We start from the raw sequence: 12,624 nt of genomic DNA on the forward strand, positions 1-12,624 counted from the left end.
CTCCGCGTGTCCGATGGTGGTGGTCGCCTTATGGTTACCTTGAACACCGGGTTGCACCGCGCACACCTTGCACAGTTACCCTCTGCTCCAGTTCCGCGCCGATACTCGGGGCTATCGTTCCTCGCGATCGCGATTTAAACCGAATTACATCGGATCTCAGGGATCGCTCGATCCTAAACCGAAAAAACAAAGTATCGACGATTTTAAAGATTTAAAGATTCGAGGGTTCGTCGAACGATCGACTCCGTTTTAAAGACGTTTGATAAAATCGATAGATCAAATTGACACGAAGTTATCGAGTCTCGAGAAGATATTCGAGCAGGAATTACTACGTAAGATCGTATTTATCAGACTTTTGTAAGAATAAGAATCGTCTTGGAGAGAAAAAGAGGCTGGAATCGAAAGGGCGTTTCGTTCGAACGATCGGCGATGACTAACGAGCCGTAAGATACGGTATCTCCGAGGAGGCAGAGTTGGATCATCGAGATAGAAGGCGACAACCCTTACACCTGTCCTGTTCGAGTGTCCGGTCCACGGACAGGGTAGATCGATCATGAAAGTTTAATTACGACGGAGATAATCCGAACAGAAGGGGGGAGAGATCGGATGACACGCGTCTCCTGCGAGCGCAGCGTTCGCCAAGGCTGGCAGGTGAATGATGCTGTTAGTCGTCGATCGATCCTGACACGGTGTATCGGATCGTCTGGTTCGCGAGGGCAGCGGGACAAGCTGCTCGCTCGCCGAGACGCGGTTTAAGGTGTCCCGGTTGCATTCGTCGGCTGTTGTGGAACCAGCTGGTAAAGTTCGGTCCAGAAGCAAGCGGCATACAAATTTCCGTACGGTGGAATAAATAAAGCGCGTCGCAGAAAAACTGAGAGCCGAGAGCCGCGAGACGCTTTTACGGGCCACAGCTATAAGTTGAAAAAAACTGACAAAAGAGAGGAATAAAGAAGCAGAGTGGGACAATAAGAACCGGTAGCACGGGAGGGGTACTCGTTGAAAAGGAATTCCTCTTCGTTAAGTTAGCCGAACAGAGGAGAGGAGCGTTCGTGGCCCCTTGATGGAAAGAGAAAAAGAGCGCGGCTAACTGAACGAAGGAACGAACGTTTCCTTTTTCTTCGTCTTCGTCGTACGATTCTTCTTACATCCTCTTCGTCTTCTTCGTCTTTCTCTCCGTGACCGCGTGTACGCGAAACGAACGATCGATCGATCACGCTCTCCCCGTGGTTCCGCAAGATCTCGACGGAGTTTTAACGCGATGACGATGAGCCGATCGATAAGTTCACGCCACCACGGAATCGTTAACCGGACAATAAGACGATATCCTCGCGTGAGCGATTCCACGGCAATAATACGTCGCGTGAGCCGGATATCTCCGATCGGCCAGAAAGCTCGGCTATAAAACGCTCCCGTGTCGATGATTACGCCGCTTCGTTGGCTTTTTAATTAGAAACCAGTCGCTAACGATTCGATAACTACGTTGCATCGCGTTAGACAACGATTAGAATAGTCGATTCTTCCTTGACGCTCTCCTGTAACGTGTACCCCTACTCTTACACGCAGTGAATGCAATTTCGAAGAATCAAAGTCAACGACAGAGTCTGAAAGAGATTGAAGATTGAAAACCAGAAAGATTAGCTCGTAAAAGTCAAGAGCGAAAGGAAAAATTTAAAAGACGACGGAAGTCGAGAAAAGCTTGACAAGGAAGAGAAGCGAAACGAACGAGCGATTTCAGCACGCGTACCGATGCTGGTATAAACACATCAACCGGTGGACGTGTGTTGTTCGCGCTTAGTCACCGTTAAAGCGAACGACTCTCGAGTATTTGGCGATTGCAAACACTCTCGCCGGACCAGTTAAGCGGTGCAAACACTTTACACTGTCCAAATGTTGGTCCCGCGGTTTAGCTGTTTCGCGCTTGTCCAGAGCATGCGGCTTTGTTCCGACAGCTTCGCGAAGGTACACCGTGCACGGTGACTTTAACGAGGCTCCTCGTTGACGGAACGGAGATTGCTGGTGCCGTTCGGCTAATACGACGACTTTTATAGACGCTGCAATCCAAACAGACGACGAACTCTTGCAATTTTATCGCGTTTGGCGAATATATGTAATTTTGCAATTACACGATTGCGATTTACGTATGACGAAATAACTAAGAAACGATTTGTATGGAAAACGGATCAAGGAATTATTCTCGAGCAACTAAAAGCGAACGAAAGACGAATTTCTTGGTACTTGGATGTAATATTTAAGAAATTGAAGAAAAATGTGCAGAGGCTTTGAAAAATAATTTCCGAGCAACTTTAACGACGACTAAGAAGGACTTTCTTTTAACTTGATCGTCGTTTTATACGAAAATAAGATATTTCGTAAATCTCTAAAAAATCGCGATGGCTTGTGATTGAATTTTAAAGTACGTTTTATACGCGGTAGAAGAAATAATTCTTTGAAAATATTCGAGGAAAGGACCTAGAACTCGAGGTATGTAGATCGTGTTTGTGTGTCGAGTTCCGTGCGAGAAATCGTGCAATGCCATGCGAGAGGACCGTGAAACGCGTGTCATGCCACTGAAACGACAAACATCCGACGTGCATCCGGTTGCCTGACTGCGGAAGCGTAAAACTCCGTCCCGTGTGCATCCGTTTTATGAATTCAAATAAACAAGGGGATTGTGATGTAAGAGATGCGTTGTGGTGACATCGCGGCAATCGCGATAGCCCTTCTCATTCTTGGGCAGATCCAGGGACCACGGCAAACTAGGTAAGACACTTTACCTCCTTCCATCGAAATTTTATCGCTCACACGCTGCGATTATTTCATTAACGACTATCGTTTGCGTGGATATTGATCTTATTGAAACGAGTCTGATAATATATGTAGACATACAGATGCATCAGTAAAAAAGCGTCAAAAACGTAAGACTGTTTTTTACAATGTCGATGTACGCGTGAAAAGATATAATTTAGTAAATAGAAATACGTGTCTATTTTCGAATGTGACATTTTGCTCGAATGGTTGTTGATATTTTTAGTTATTGATTTTATCATGAAATTGTGGGACAAAATAAATTCGCGTTCGTATAAGAATTTCTAAACACGTTTTGTAATTCTATAGTTCTATATGATATCGTAATTCTATATAAATCCCACTTATTCGTGCGCTAAACCAAAGATATAAGTGTAAATCGACAACTCTCTTCCGCGCCTTTCTTCTTCCTCCTACCCTTTTTTTATTTTTTATTGTGTTCAATTTTTAAAATCTTCGATGCTTGCGTAACAATTACTGTTACAATTTCTTTAAAATAAAGTCTAAATAAAGTCTTCTTCAAATAAATATACCCCACCAAAAGTGCTTCGATCGTTTCATTTCAATCATCGGAACAAGGCAATTACTATCCCTACGTACGACTCTCCGACAAATTTTCACTCGGCAAACGTCTGTCGTAAAATCCTAGCAAAACGACAGCTTTCGACAGCTCGTTCGTTCGCATCGAGAAAACGATCACCGCTGCTACCCTCGCTCCGCGTGTTTCCTCCCCTAAGGTCATGGTTACGTTCCACCGAAGAGATTGCAACTTTATCGCGTTCGTGGTTCGTGTTACCTCACCCCGTGTGCCAAACGTACTCTCGTCTCGTTGGTCGAACAACACAAATGGGGTCGACTGTTACTTATAAAGTAGCTTTCTGCGTTGCGTCGGCTAACGATATTCACAAAGGCGTGCCTCCCTTCTTTGGCTCTTTTTTTCCACGGGAGAGAAGACGAAGAGAACGACGACAGTAGGAAAAGAGAACGACTGCCGGCACGCAACGAGGCCCAGCGAAGCGAGGTGATCGCTTTTGGGACCCGAAGGGATCCTGAACCCACCGAAGGGACCACCTCGATCGAGATTCGGTTTCGTCGCAGAGGCTCGATCGTTCGCACTTCACCGGTAGATCCGACCAGAGATAAGGGTAAACGACCTATCCCCGAAGGCTGTTCTAAAAATCTACGGGGTTACGCTCGATAAACCTTTTCTTTCTTCCCCGTTTCTCTACCCTATTGCTCCTTTTTCTCGTGTCGCCGTCCACATCGACGAAGCGTAAAGACTGGCTTCGCGGCGAAATTTGATTGTTGTTTTCGGTAATTCTGCGTCCTATGTCCAAGGTTTCTGGACTCTTTGTCAAGCCTATCCGCTTTCTTCCACCGCTTGTTCGACAATAGGTCAGCGTGATCTTTTTGACGAGAATCGGTTCTAGTCTTCCGCGAAGGGTGGTGTACTTTTCTGCTTTCTTCGATGTTGGGGAAATTTGTGGGTTGGGTTTCCCGGTGAAATTTGCCGTTGTTTTCAAAGATTCTGTTATCTATTATATCGTACGTCGTACGGTTTTTCTCGGTATCGATGAAGTGTGGAGTGAAAGAGGTACATGGATCGATCTCGGGTCTTTGTAAACTTTCTTTGCCTTTTTTGTCGTCCTTGCTACTTATCTTCTGTGGTTGCTTGAAAAAGAAAGTTTACCGTTCGTACGAGTAAATCCTGCTTCTATTCAGATGCGCATCACAGTTATATATCTGTGCAATAACTAAATCGTAACATAGTTAAGGAAATATTTATCTTCTGGGGACGGAATATAACAAGATAATACTTAAATCTACTAATAAATATTTCAGTAATGTTACAAATTCGTATATTTCCAATAAACGTGTAATAAATTTCTATGTACATTTTCAGAGTGGTTTCAAACGTTAACGCTTTAATCATGACACTCGTTTAGCGTAGCAGTGTCGATGAAATTTCAAAATATGACACATACGATGCGAATGTAAAAGTTTTCTACAACAAATACTCGTTTAAATACTTTCGCGAATCAGTGTACGTGAAAGTGAGCGAAATCGAAGATCGCATCGCACAAAAAATTCTTTCCACGTCGAGAACAAAGATCTTCTCTTGTTTTTGGCAAAAAAAATAAGCGAATACCTTGCATGTTACGTAAAAAGGGCATCAAGGCCAGGCAAAGGGTCGCATTTAGAGGCGAAGGGAACGCGAAGCAAGCTGCCGAGGGCGCAGCATCGTGTCGACACGTGCTACAGGCCCGTCACACCTTGTCAAACTTCCACAACCGTGCAATGAAATTTGATGCACGGCGCAGTGTTCTTGCGTATGATAAATTCAGACAGCTCCTTGAAAATCGTGCAGTGAATTACGGTCTTCTCGAGCGCATCCTTTTGACGTTTACACGTGTTCCCCGCATGGCCACCTGCGTGTATTAATTTTGCCGGCGTTTTCAAAGTATTTACAACGGCGAAACAACGGAAAAATCTACGTGTTTTCAACAAACCCGTTCTTTGGCGATGTTACGTGCCTGGTAAAGATTCTGTTGTAAATCTTCGCGGTTGCGAGATTTTTTTAGTCAACCCGACATTTTTCAACGCAACGTTATTCGTTAACGACTCGGAGAAGAATAATTCTATAAAATAAAATTGATCTTTCAAGATCGTATGGTAGCTGCAACAAATATTTCCACGTATCTTTTTTACTCGTAGAAAGAAGACCGAAGAAGAAAAAGAATAAATGTGAAATCGCGTCATCTATTTCTACCCAACTAATAACGCATCTCGTATAACTCGCCCGGTAGAAACAAATTCCATACCACGCAACTTAGCTCTACGAACAAAATCGAATCCCAAGAACGTAGGCATGGAACGATGTGGCCCGATGGAGAGTTACAAGAGGTGAGCTGTAGTCAATAACGAGAGGCTCGTAAAGTTGCGCAAAGTTCGTCTGGACCATCCGTGAAGTAATTATATTCAGTCACGACCGAGTTCCGTATAATAGAGCAGTGGAGATGCGACTTTTTACGAGCTTTCGTTTCTTTTCGCGCGATCGTAACGCGTATCGCTCAGCAACAATACCGATCGATCGTACAAATTGGAAAGTGATAAAAAGGTGATATGTTTTTTAACATTCGCCTAAGTTAAATATTTTCTGATATCAACCCCGAACGACAGATGTGCGTATAATACGAGGAAAATAATATAAGGTATAAATAATAATTGACGGAAACGTTCATCTTCTTCTTGCACTAATCAGAAGATTTCGTCGAATCTATGATTTCTTTCTTCTAGAAGAAATGCTTAAAATAATTAAGACACTAATAAGAATGTACGCGAATAAGAATTGAAACGAAATGTTTTCACGTTTGCAACGCAATCGTTGAACGCAATTGAACGAAGAGATTGATGAACACGATCCGAGCATTGCAAAACTGCAACGCGTGAAAGGTAGAATTGTTGGAATGTTACTTGCCTTTTTTGCACGGTCGAGTAATTATACTCGTATGTCACGATAAATCCGTTTGATGCATTCAGATAATATATATAATGCGCGTACGTGTATGTGGTACTCCGAGCCATGGACTTTTACCATTTCCTGGAATCCTTGAATTTTTTTGTTGGCCATTATCAATTTGCATTTAAACCGCCCATTATAATAATAAACGTTCATATTTCATCACCGAGAAATCAATGACAAATCTTTACTAAAAAAAATACCATTATTTTCAGTTTCTTCATTTTTTGAATTTTTATCTCTGTTTTTCAATTTTCACGCAAAGCCATACATCTGTTCTTTTACCTTTTTCAATCTTCACGCAGATTCCAAAATAAAAGTTACGGTCGATGAAAGGTGAAAACGTAAACTAAGATCTCAAGAATTCCAATTTCCGAATTTGGACTATTTTAGCACTGAAATTTTTTTAAAGATCGACTTATTTTCGCAATGAGTTATATCGAATTTCTTTATATCTTCAAAGTATAGATACGTAAAATGCAATTTGTCTTCAGGTTTTACCACACAGAGTCTTCGTTTTATCAATGGCTTATTATCTCTGTAGACTTACGCGACGTCAATTTTCTCGAGTCTTGTTGCTTTGTTGTTTGATCGAATGGCATCGTCCACGTTAGCATCCGCGGACATACTCCAACAAGGTGTTACATGTGCTTGAAACGTGTCGTCGTATCCATCGATTCATCATCGATTGACAGTGTGCGATAGATCTTGATGCTGCGCGTGTTACAAAAATAAATGACCACTTTTATCTTCGATAACAGATGGCCAAGCGTATTGCTGTTTAACGATTGAACATTAACGATGAAACATATTCTTAATAAATAAATTATTACTTTCGACCCAATTATTTAATATTCGTTGTAGCGTGTTGAATGATGTAACGAAATGAAAAATCTCGTATTTAAACGCATTAATGTTCCTTTAACGGGATATTTTGTCGAATGAATTTCTTTACGAAATATGGACGATTATCTTATTTGGATAACGATATCAATGTTTAGTTTTATATTAAATCGAAGAAAATTAAATGGATTTGGAACAAAATTCAACGTTATATCTTTCTACCTTCTAATTTACTTATATTCAAATCGATTCAGTCGCACTCTCGTTTCTGCACGATTCAGTGTTTCATCCCTTGAAAGATTCTGCACAAATTCGCCTTGCATTTTCACTTTACGATGTATCATTTTATAAGCTCGTAAGTCCACCACCTGATTCGTTTGATTCACACAAACTGTTCACACTTTCGCCGCAATTTAAAACACCGATAACCCGAAGCCATCGTTCTCCACGAAACTTCGAACACGAATTCGATCGTTGAGCAGAAACCTCGCATTATACGCCTTCCGATCGATTACAGTTTACAAGCGAAAGGACACAAAGAGACGGTTTCCAGGCCGGTCGAAGAATTCCTGGCGCATTCCTGGGACACAATGTTGGACGATTACGAGTGTTGCAGCCCACCGTAAACCCTTCGAATTAACGAGGGGCTCGGCAAGAATTTCCGAAATAACAGCGTACCGTGTTCGAAGCGATCGATCATAATCCACCGCGGTTCCGGGACCCATTAATAAACCTTTAAATTGATCGAAACGCGGGATACTTAACGGAACCATGGATATTGATCTAAATTATGAATTACGACCGATAGGGCGAAAGTGGTAAAGAGAATGGGAAGTGCGTGTTTCGCTGGTTTAAGTGAAATTTCTAAATATTAGACTAGTCTAGGCTTTGAAAAAAAGGTAGAGAAATTCCATAATATCCGTCGATATCTCGATCAAACGATACAGTCGTTCCCAGTATAACAAGCGTAATAGATTTTAGTGGAACCATAAACGAAATAGCTAATGTTCTATCGTAAGCTTACCCCTTGTAGGTATAATTCGCTTAGGCCTATATTTAAAGTTTTAGCGAGTAGATTGAACGGCAATTCCGTGCAATTATCGAAATCAGTATCTGCAAATTATGGGATCATAAAATACATAGGAATTTATTCTCTGGAAACTTTTTGCGAACGCTGAATCTACCCTAATCTTAATACCTTTTTTATCCCTTCTTTCCAAATTTTTTTTCCAAATTATCGCATTGCTTATTTCGTGACGTAAGATAGAAATCATACATCTTTAGCTTAACATTTTTTAAAAACGATACAAATAATTTATTTAATTTATGTACAAGAAAGTGACATCATTCACGATCGGTTGCAATGAAAAAAATTAGAATCGTTACATTACACGAGCGACCAAATTAAGATATTAAATATCTTCTACATCTCACGATCGATTACTGCTGTTTAATTTTGGAATCGCTCCAATTAATTAACTGCGAAGAATTCCTTTCAAATGTCTAGAAGAAGTTTAATACATTTCAGGATACCTATCGATCCCTTTATTATATCGTACGATCTTAAACGTTGACTTAAACGTTTCAAACTTTCTCCAATAAAAATACAAATTTCAAGAAGAATAATGTAAATTCAGAGGTGAAATATCGGTTAAATTATCGACGCGCAACCCGTTTTGTCTACAGAGAATTAACAACGCCAACGCAGAAACGTAACAGCAATTATTTTTGCATACATTTAAATCACCCAATGAACGACGTAACTCACGACCACCCCCGGCAGCCATTGAACGCAATGTTCGTTTCTATAGAACGAATCGCAGTGGGACACGATTCGAACGAGAGGCATCGATGTCGTGGCGGGGCCTGGGCATTAAATTAAGATCCAACGGTGTAAAGTAAGCCCGAGTCGGCCCTCCTGCCGCGAAGAGTAGTAATACCATTCAGTGAGTTCGCTTCGGTAGTAGAGTTCGTGTCTTCATCGTCTATGTCAGTCGCTTGTTGAAAACCGGCGCGCGACTTTTACCGGAACAACGCTACAGATAGATAGAACTCGAGCAAAAGGTTTTGTCCCGCATCCGAATCTGATAGAATTTCGTCCTTTTTTTAATCGTTTATTTTCCTATTTAGTTAATTTTAGAAAATCGAGGAAAAGATACAGAATAGAAGATTAGAAGAATACAAGACAGCGATATCATTGAATATTATTATCTACTTTGACTTTATTTGACTTTACGGAAAACTATAATACGTCACAAGAAATAAACAAAATACCTCGCTTCAACATTTCTAAACATATTAAACAACGTTAATAGAGACAACTCGCAAGATGCATTGGCAAACCACTTTTGAACACTATCCACGACATGAAACATTATTTTCATTTCGTATTCAATAAATGGAAACAAAAAGAAACCACTCTATTTTCCTCGAAATAAACGTTGCAGGCGTCACGCGACTTTTAATCATCGTTACGTATAATAAATTTCCAAGCTGATCAAACTGGTACTCCATTTACAGCATCTCCGTGTATTTCGCGTGAATCTTAATTAATCCCATTGGCGTCGATCGCATAAATATTAATTACACCGCTCGTGAAAGTGTGATGCGTGAGTAATATCCGTTCGTATATTCCTTTGGATTAATTTCTCGTTTTCCATCGGAAGTCTGCATCGTGAAAACAGTACGGCGAAAATTTTGTCTTTCTTTTGCTCACTTTTTTCTTACTCACTTATTTACTCTTTCACGTTCGTTGCGAAAGGTAACTTACGAGTAAAATAAAACCAACCTACGAACAAAAGCTTATAGTTTTATCGAGTTCTTCAGAAATATCTCATTTTTTGAAAAATAACACGAGTTATAAAAATAATTCGATACACGCATATTTGTATATAGCGTGAGACGCTGACAATACGTCTATTACGTGTCCGTACGTGTCTTGTTTTATCGTATGAAAGTTTTAATAAAAAATTTGCCACGATATTCTGAATCTGCAAAGGGGAAAAAAGTATGGCGACTGTTCTGTGGTCACTTGTGGTCGCTCTCGAAACGGTAAACCCGGCCGCAAAAAAACTTTCGCGTCATCCTTCACGAAAGCGGCGCGAATTTTCTCAGAGTCTTTGCCGATAAAGATCTTCGAAGAATATACGTGCTAATTAAACGATTACCACTCTCGAATCGGTCGGGAGTGTCTCGTGATATTTTTGATATAAATGGCACGTCGAAGCTGTTGCAAGAAAGTTCTTTTAAAGCAGGCAAGAATCTTGCTTGATTATTTTCCAGGGGTAATTGCCTCCGGTAATTTAATTTGACACCGAAAGGAGGACTTTTTGGAAAGTTGTCCAAGTGTCGGAATTAATGCGAGGCTGTTGAATAAATTGAACGTTTCTTTCAAGCAAACGCGGAGAAGGGGTGCTTTTTAAGAAGATCAAAGGAATACGAGTTAACGAAGATGAAGACTTTAGAATATATTTGATCGACTTTGACCAAACTTTCGATCGTAAGCGAGTAACGTTACGTTTATCCAAATGTATTTATCTCTTTATCCTTTCAACTGGATTTATCCCAAGTTCGTACGACTGGAATTTATATCGTACGAATTCGATGATTCTCTTGTCTACCTGCAATTCTTCGATCGCGTGGAACGAAATCGCTGCAACTCCATTTATTGGAGCGAAACTTCAACGAGCATATGATTTACTAGATTCCTGTCGATTAAATCCACTTATTTGAAGCCGTAAACAAAAGTTACGTAAACGGAAAATGACGAATAGCGAAGAAAATTGATAAACTATTACAATGTGTAATGTATTACAAAGTATATGTGCCTACAAGAAGCTTATACTATTTTCCAACGAAGCGTTTCTTTATTGGATCTATTCTAGAAATGTTTGTAATCGCATAAAATTGATACACAACGCAGAAATTGAAATTTATTATAATCTAATTAATTGCTACATAAATACAATGATAAATACAGTGACGTATAAAATACTTTTTGTAGCCACTGTATATCGAATTCCATGCGTCGTCGCCAAAGGTTGTCGCGCCTGGCACAAAAACCGAGGGTATCCAGGGAACTGGAAGACGACAGCGGGAATCTACGGCGTGTAAGGGATGGAAAGGGGCGATGCTTACGGAAGGAATGGGAGGACGGGTGAAAAAAGTCTCGGCGAAGATCCAATTAAAATAACCAGTGGTCAGCGGACGTCGCCCGAAAGAAGTATAATGAGAGGAGCAAAGAAAGAAGAAGGAAAGGAAAAGGGTGAAACCTGGACGAAGGTAAGGAGAAGGATGAGGTGGAGAGACAAAGGGCGAAACGAAACGCGGTCGCGTTTCGAATAAAGGGAATCCCTTTTCCATTTGGCCGACCAGACAGAGACAGAGGGGCACAAAGCGCCATTAAAATATCTCTAAGTGCCCGGAGAAACTGCTCCCTCGGAACGTTCGGGCATGAAAGATGTCGGCCTAAGACCGCGTCCTCGCGATTCAAATTGATTAAAGAGGACGAAGAATCGAAGCCACTGTGTGCGTTTTGCCACGAGTTTCCAGCGTGTTGAGTGTTTCGGGCTACCAGCCAGCTGAATTCTTCGCCTCCCTTTTACGTCGACGCTCCGTAAGACCCATTTCGGGGTGTCGAAAATGATGTGACAAAATTTCATATCATAATAATTTTGTCGTGGAATTTTTTTGCGGCCAATTTCGATACGCTTGACACGCGACACGACAGACTTTTATTTGCTCTTTATTAATTTCACGTGCATTTACTTTATTATGTTTATTATGAAACCTGTATAAAGTTAAGTATACGGTTTCGTACAGGCTTTCCCTTCAATTATCTTCTAGCGTGGTTCTTTGGATGCTGGTATGGTTTTCTCGCCACTTGAATTTTCTTCAATTTCAAAATTTGCATGTACTTTACTTGCAAATGTTTCTCTGGGTACCGTTTCCTTATGAATCGTATTATTTCACTTCCACTGTTATTTTCCAAATCGCGTTATACGAAGGCAGTATTAATTTTTTGTCTTGCCATGTTTATGCCTTACTCTACTAAACTACGTAGACGAATGATTTAATTTCCAAGTACGTTCGCCGAATATGGAAGAAATCGCTTTCTTGCTATAAAAGAAAATACTCGGCGCTCGTGACAACAACGATTCAGCGCTTATCGAGCGAGGGTTAAACAATGTAAGAAGAAGAAGAAGCGATCCACCGTGTACGTTTCGCCACGATTTTCGAGCGGGTTAAGAGTTCTGTGCTACCCGCGAGCCGAATTCCTCGCCCCCCTTTCACGATGACGGCTCGTAAGGTCCGTTCCGGGGTGTCGTTTTTATTGGTTCGTTCGCTTGTTTGATGGTTCTTCGCGATAGTATCGCAACGCTGGAATGAGAGCTGTCTTTGAACTTTGTACAAGCAACGAATCGTGCTTGTCGAAACGGAATGTTTTAGCACGCGTT

General features: G+C 41.0%; 2 protein-coding genes across 6 annotated transcripts in view; both read left to right on the forward strand.

The window, feature by feature from the left end:
• LOC122567545 (ataxin-10) overlaps positions 1–12,624 on the forward strand; it is a 72,309-nt gene that overhangs the window by 29,918 nt on the left and 29,767 nt on the right. Inside the window, exon 7 of one of the 2 annotated variants that reach the window (XR_006316797.1) lies at positions 11,172–11,288. The exons of the other annotated variant lie outside the window; for it this stretch is intronic. The gene's annotated coding sequence lies outside the window, so the exon portion shown is untranslated. Of the gene's footprint in view, positions 1–11,171; positions 11,289–12,624 lie in introns of those variants that run through there. 2 annotated transcript variants of the gene reach the window in all.
• The window catches only part of LOC122567549 (protein Wnt-7b), a 108,547-nt gene that overhangs the window by 14,860 nt on the left and 81,063 nt on the right, over positions 1–12,624 (forward strand). Inside the window, exon 1 of one of the 4 annotated variants that reach the window (XM_043726213.1) lies at positions 112–2,760. The exons of 1 other annotated variant lie outside the window; for it this stretch is intronic. In XM_043726213.1, coding sequence (XP_043582148.1) covers positions 2,684–2,760 — 77 coding nt within the window. In that variant the 5' untranslated portion in view covers positions 112–2,683. Of the gene's footprint in view, positions 1–111; positions 2,761–11,314; positions 11,450–12,624 lie in introns of those variants that run through there. 2 more of the 4 variants (XM_043726212.1, XM_043726215.1) reach the window with 2 other exon arrangements.

Source organism: Bombus pyrosoma, linkage group LG5 (assembly GCF_014825855.1).
Source record: "Bombus pyrosoma isolate SC7728 linkage group LG5, ASM1482585v1, whole genome shotgun sequence".
Taxonomy (NCBI): Eukaryota; Metazoa; Arthropoda; class Insecta; order Hymenoptera; family Apidae; genus Bombus; species Bombus pyrosoma.